Raw genomic sequence first — 7,379 nt, forward strand, 5'->3', positions numbered from 1 at the left:
CCTCTCTTCACCCGAGTGTCCAAGACATGTGGCCGCAAGTCCGACGACACGACCACAAAGTCGATCATCGAACTGAGGCCTAGGGTGTCCTGGTGCCAAGTGCACATATGAACACCCCTATGCTTGAACATGGTGTTCGTTATGGACAATCCGTGACGAGCACAGAAGTCCAATAACAAAACACCGCTCGGGTTCAGATCAGGGGGGCCATTCCTCCCAATCACGCCCTTCCAGGTCTCACTGTCATTGCCCACGTGAGCATTGAAGTCTCCCAGCAGAACGAGGGAGTCCCCAGAAGGTATGCCCTCTAGCACCCCCTCCAGGGACTCCAAAAAGGGTGGGTACTCCGAACTGCTGTTCGGTGCATACGCACAAACAACAGTTAGGACCCGTCCCCCCACCCGAAGGCGAAGGGAGGCTACCCTCTCGTCCACCGGGGTAAACCCCAATGTACAGGCTCCAAGTTGGGGGGCAATAAGTATACCCACACCTGCTCGGCGCCTCTCACCGGGGGCAACTCCAGAGTGGTAGAGAGTCCAGCCCCTCTCAAGGAGATTGGTTCCAGAGTCCAAGCTGTGCGTCGAGGTGAGCCCGACTATATCTAGCCGGAACCTCTCAACTTCGCGCACTAGCTCAGGCTCCTTCCCCTTCAGAGAGGTGACATTCCACATCCCAAGAGCCAGCTTCTGTAGCCGAGGATCGGACCGCCAAGGTCCCCGCCTTCGGCTACCACCCAACTCACACTGCACCCGACCTCCTTGGCCCCTCCCATAGGTGGTGAGCCCATGGGAAGGGGGACCCACGTTGCCTCTTCGGGTTGTGCCCGGCCGAGCCCTATGGGTGCAGGCCCGGCCACCAGGCGCTCGCCATCGAGCCCCACCTCCAGGCCTGGCTCCAGAGTGGGGCCCCGGTGACCCGCGTCCGGGCAAGGGAAAACGCCGTCCAAAATGGTTTTTCTTCATAGGAGGTTTGTTTAACCGCTCTTTGTCTCATCCCTCACCTAGGACCATTTTGCCTTGGGTGGCCCTACCAGGGGCATAAAGCCCCGGACAACAGAGCTCCTAGGATCATTGGGACACGCAAACCCCTCCACCACGATAAGGTGACGGTTAAAGAAGGGGAAGTTACTGTTAGAACACTTGAAATATACAAGACTGCAGAGTGCTTAGAGTTTTATCCATAAGGGTTCATTCATTCATTCATTTTCCATATACAAAGTTATGGGATAATATGGAGGGATTTGAATAATCTCGTTTCTTACCTGCTTATCTGTTGAGCCTTAGCACTCTTATTGTCTGCCTTTACCAAGTGCTTTGCACAGAGTCACACGGTCAGCTAGACAAGCAAGCAAGCATCCTTTATACTGATCAAGCAACAGAATTAAGAGGACAATACAAGGAGACTTAAAGGTAAAGATAAGCCAGAGGATGACCCCTTATACATATCATGAACTCTTTTTCTTTCTAGTACTCTTTCTGTATTAAAGTACATACAGACATGCATAATGTTACACCCAAATCAACAGACCTCAGCAAATGTATTGTGCAGCAGATTACATATATACTTTTTGGTGTGACTTTATTGTCTTCAGAAAGGACCATTTCTTTTAAACCAATTGAAATTTAAGGAAGACTGGAGCCAATTTCAGCAACATCGGGCACAAGACAAGAAGCAGCCCTGCAGAGCCTATCAGGCAGAGCCCCTTCACACATAGCTACACTTGGCTGATTTGAAATCACTACCAATTAACCTTAACACCATGAGCTGGATCTGCCATTTAGGCAAACCTCACTGTTTTAAACAATACAATATACAGGTGGTCCAGATCTAATTATGCAAGTGTTCGACTGATAACTGTCTCCCCGCCATTTTGGAATGCAGGGCAAGTGCTGCCACCTACCTGCAACAAAAAGAATTTTAAGTGAAATCTCTATGTGCAGGGCAGGTGCTGTGAATTCTCTATGTAATAAACTTAATAAGTTATAGTGTAATAAAAATTGCATAATTAGATCTGGACAACCCTATACAGACTCAGCCTTGCAAAGACTCGACACAACTGTCCAATTCCAGTTTTCAAGTTTTATATCACACTGGTGAGTACTCATTTGGAGTTCTGGGTGCAGTTTTGGTCTCCAGGCTACAAAAAGGACATAGCAGCACTAGAAAAGGTCCAGAGAAGAAAGAGCAACTAGGCTGATTCCAGGGCTACAGGGGTTGAATTATGAGGAAAGATTACAAGAGCTGAGCCTTTTCAGTTTAAGCAAAAAAAGATCAAGAGGAGACATGATTGAAGTGTTTAAAATTATAAGTGGAATTAGTCCAGTGGCTCGAGACTGTTATTTTAAAATGTGTTCATCAAGAACACGGGGACACAGTTAGCAACTTGTTAAGGTAAATTTCAAACAAACATTAGCAAGGTTTTCTTTACACAGAGAACCAAAGACTCGTGGAATAAGCTAGCAAGTAGAGTGGTAGACAGTAGGACTTTAGGAACTTTTAAAACTCGACATGATATTCTTTTAGAAGAATTAAGTGGATAGGACTGGCGAGCTTTGTTGCGCTGAATGGCCTGTTCTCGTCTAGATTGTTCTAATGTTCTAATTAAACCCAATTATATTATTTTATGTTATGATGCTTGGTCTTAACTTCGGACAACCAACACGAGCCCCCACAATTATGGATGGTCTTACAAATCTCTGTGGGTGGCAAAAATCATAGGCTACAACATAGATGATGATGATGATAATAATAATAATAATAATAATAATAATAATAATAATCCTCAGACTGGAGTAGCATTGGAAAAACAGGTGTGGCAAAATAAAATTAAATGATCAAAATGGCATTAGGACTGTAGCTCTTCAATGCATTGCAAAGGATGTTTTAAATCCAACTGTAATCGCCCCTCAAATTGGCTCACATTGAAGCCTGACAAATGTCATAGTCGATATATTGCAAATGGGGGTAGGGGCAGGTGGGTGTAAGAGGAGTGGATTAGTAAGGTGGCGTTTGGAGGGTGTTTCAACAGGGCACACGTTTAACTGGGACACAGTGCAAGTAAGATTCAGGGCATATACTAAGAGTACCAGAGAATCGTGGCTATCAAACGAAAACGCCATTGACAGGCACTTGGACATAAACCCAACATATGCAGGCTTAAAAAGAAGAACATCCAAATAATAAAAAGTCCCACCGTACTAATACACCCCTCTTACACCCACGTACCCATCCCTCCTCATTTGCTATATATTGCCTTTGATTCCTGTATGTCTAATCATTTTCCTCAGATGATTTATTTTCTCTCTTTGTGGATATATATATATATACATTCTCTCAGCTTCCATAAAATATACTTAAGAGTTAGCAAAACAACTTTCACTATTTCCATGTTGTCTTCTCTTACACAAATGAATGTCATCGGGGTTATGCTGAGTTGCACCAAAATCAGGTTGTGTAGAATCGGACATTACGTGCTTCTCAAAGACCTTTGGTTTTGCTTGCGTACTGTCGCGCCACCTAGCGGCTCTTTTGAAACTCGTCGGAGCGAATCATTCACAAAGAAGAGTTCCAACAAGCCAACAAGATTAAATAAATAAACTACACTCATAAATTATAGTGACCTTATTTGAATTAGCGAGAGCCTGTATCCTCATGACTTTATACAAAAAATAAGTAAAGTATATCTCCGATCTAAAAAATTAAAAGTGAATTTGGAGACACGATGTTTAGCGCTCATTCTTTAAACAGAGGTAACTGTGCCTCATCGTGTATACATTAGGTTCAGTTTTTCAGCTTGCATTTTTCGTTTACATTCCTCTTTTTTCTCAGTTCCTTTTCGTAACCATGTTGACACTACATATCCCATAAAGCATTGTAGCAAAGGTATTGGTCACGTGTATTGACGAGCTGACGGGACTAATACTACATCTCCCAGAGTACACTGCGGGTAACACGCTACTCAATAGTCTTTCCGCTGTGAGAACGTCAGGGCTGCTACGTGTCCCGGAATAGAGGCTCATAACTGGCGACATGGCGTCTCAGCAGCAGGGAGAAGTTGACGAGCTTTTCGATGTCAGAAATTCATACTATATTGGGAGCTACCAGCAGTGCATCAATGAAGCACAAAAGGTCAAGGTAATATGATTGTGTGTTCGGTGTCGTTTATCAAGGGAGCAGAGTATAAAGAGAGAAGGCTGTGTACTTTGTTATTTTGAGGGGCCTATATAACTTAATCAGAGAATAAAAAGTAGGAAAACGCTAAACAAAGGGTAGGAATAAGTGACCTTGCCGACATCATGCTCTAAAACCTTTGCAAACTGAAATGAGATGTACTGGTATTACATTTTTGTTAACACAGGCAGTTAGATTCCGGGCGGACTATGGAGAGCCTATGCAGTTTATCAGTAAAGAAAACTATTGATTTCGTCATGGTAATGTGTTAACTTCAAATTAGTCTCATTAAAATCCAGAGGTGTCCATATATCAGTGTTCTTTAAGCCTTGGACCCCAGGTATACACACTGTTTGCTAGTTTTCGTTTCAACAAATGTGTTTATCTGAGGTTGGATATCGCTGTCAGTTGATCTTCTTGCTTACTTAGATGAATTCGTTTTGCTCCCAGATCTTCAGTTTGAGACTTTACAGCAGCGCGTTTTGATTCTCTTGTATCTCTAGACATGGCGTGTATTGAAGTTATTAGTCAAAGGAAACCTTGCATTTCGCACCATCGTAATTTATGCATTGTTTTACTTGTTATTCCTTTCCAAGCAGCAGCTGTTGGTTAACGCTGTAGTCTGCAAAGAAAAAAGTTTGGGTCACTTAAAAGAAAAATAATCGGCCTTAAAGAAGTTGATTTTAGTAAAAATAAGCAATCATAGTGCCCTCAAAGTCCTTTTAAAAAGTCTATTTGAAACAAAATCTTTTTTTAAAGGCATTAACTATTTTAAGTATATTTTTTATAAATATACAGTACTTGATATTGTTGTTTGTAGACTCAACGCCCAAAACAATTATACTACACTTGATAACCACATTTGATCACTCTTGCACGCTAACTTTGCAAATACTGTACTAATACTGGGCTGGAGCTCCTTTTATTCTCAAAACAACCCATGGGATTAATAAAGTTTATCTAACCTAATGTTGGAAACATTACGTTGAGATTTTGCTCCATGTTGACATGACTCCATCACCCAATTTTTGCAAATGTGTCACCTGCACATTCATGCTGTAAATTTCCTTTTCTACCACTTCCCAGAGGTGTTCTTTTGGAATCGCATCCGATGACTAGGAAAACCACTGTAGACCTCTGAACTCCTTGTCATGTTCATGAAACCAGTTTGAGATGACTTTTGTTTTGTAACATGGTGCATTATCGTTCTGTAAGTAGCCATTAGAAGATGAAATTTAATTTGCAGCTATGAACAGGTGCACATGGACAGCAGCAATACTTAAATAAGCCATGACATTCAGGTGATGATTTATTGGTATTAATGGGCTCAACGTGTGCCAAAAAACATTCCCTACACTGTTACACCCCTACCATAAGCCTATACTGTTGACACAAGGTTTGATTGGGTGCATGCATTGATGCTGTTGGTGCCACATTCTGCTCCTGCGCTCTGTGTGCCTTATTGAGATTCATCAGTCCAAGTTCTGTTTTTCCATTCTTCAACTGTTCAGTTTTGGTGGGCCTGTGTCCACTGTAGCCTCAGAGTTCTGTTCTTGGCTGACAGGAGTGGAACCCATCATGATCAGATACTTTTCCGCTCACCACAGTTGTACCGAGTGGTTATCTGAGACATACTGTAGTTTTTCTGTCAGCTGGGACCAGTCTGGCCATTATCCTCTGACCTCTCTAATCAACAAGACATTATCATCCACAGAACTGCCTCTCACTGGATGTTTTTTTGTACCATTCTGAGTAAACTCTAGAGACCATTGTGCATGAAAATCCCAGGTGAGCAGCGGTTACAGAAATAGGCAAACCAGCCCATCTGGCACCAACAATCACGCCATGGTCAAAATTCCTGAGATCATACTTGTACCCCATTTAGGTGTTAGATGTGAACATTAACTGAAGCTCCTGACTTGGATCTGCATGATTGAATGCATTGTGCTGCTGGCAAATGATTGGCTGATTAGATAAATGTATGGGTAAATATGTGTACAGGTCTTTCTAGTAATTTACTCAGTGAGTGTGTATGTTGTGTGTATTGGGCTTTAGGGTACGGGTGCAGTGGCTGCTTTAAGTTGGTACACCTACTTTTTTACAAAAATACCTGCTATTTGAAATAACAAATTAGGTGGTTGATCTGTTGTTTAACTAAATGTTAGAATGATCAAGGTACATGAGCTAAGTGTTTTAACAGTGGTATGATTTTTGGTGTCACACGTGGTGTTTCCTGCATCTCAGAAGCAACTTCACTCGTGGAATTTTCAGAAGTACAAGCTCTAGAGTTTACAGAGAATTATGTGAAAAATTTTTTAAAAACTAGTGAGTGGGATTTCTTTGGACAAAAGCACTTTGAAAATGAGTGATTAGACATATATAAACTAATATAGAGGCCACAAATACTCCATCAGCTATTCTTTATAACACTAGTGTACAGATGGGCAAATCCGAACACCTAACAAATTGGACCGTGAAGACAATTGGGGTACTACAGAGGATGAGTGTGCTTTATGGTCACAGTCTACTGTTTTTTTTTTTTTAAATGAATTCTTCTAACAGGGTAATGTTGTATGTTGACTTTAGTTTACTCCAGTGGAGTACACAGCTTTCATATGTCAGTCCTGTCAAGCAATTTTGGGATGAGGTACAGTAGGGAACACGCAGCAAGAATGTACAGCCACAAAATCTGCAGGAAGTGTGGGATGCCATTAAGGTGTCATGGATGCAAGGAATTAGTCTGTGTGTGTGTGTGTGTGTGTGTGTGTGTGTGTATTGTCACACACATACGAATAGGAGACAACTGAAGGGCCTGAATAGTTGTAATTCCATGCCTAACCAGGGGGTGGTGAGGCGCACTGATTGTCTCTGTCAATCCCTAACAGACCCTTCCCAGGAAATCTCCCCTCCCATCTCACTCAGCTGGTCTGGAAAGACTTCAGGAATATGGACAAGCTAATAGAGCCTGTCGAAACACCAAAGACAGCCTCACAATTTGGGAGAGCAGAACCGTCCTTTAGCGGACACCATGGGGGCTACGTCCCACATAGTTTGCCTTCTCTGTATGTACCAGAGCCTGTATCGGCGTCCCCGGATCCACGGGCACGCAACCTTCTCGGGGATGAGGTGGAATGTAAGTGGAGAGAGGGGGATGGATTATGTGCATGTATACTGTACTGTGCTCATAGCCTACTTAACCTAAGCCTAGC

At 42.7% G+C, this 7,379-nt stretch overlaps 1 protein-coding gene across 1 annotated transcript in view; it reads left to right on the plus strand.

Moving 5' to 3' along the window:
- The first annotated feature begins 3,967 nt into the window (after nt 1–3,967).
- The window catches only part of cope (COPI coat complex subunit epsilon), a 17,058-nt gene continuing 13,646 nt past the window's right edge, over nt 3,968–7,379 (plus strand). The window contains exon 1 of the mRNA XM_028816303.2: nt 3,968–4,134. Coding sequence (XP_028672136.1) covers nt 4,030–4,134 — 105 coding nt within the window. The 5' untranslated portion in view covers nt 3,968–4,029. The remainder of the gene's footprint in view (nt 4,135–7,379) is intronic.

This window comes from Erpetoichthys calabaricus, chromosome 12 (genome assembly GCF_900747795.2).
Source record: "Erpetoichthys calabaricus chromosome 12, fErpCal1.3, whole genome shotgun sequence".
Classification (NCBI taxonomy): Eukaryota; Metazoa; Chordata; class Cladistia; order Polypteriformes; family Polypteridae; genus Erpetoichthys; species Erpetoichthys calabaricus.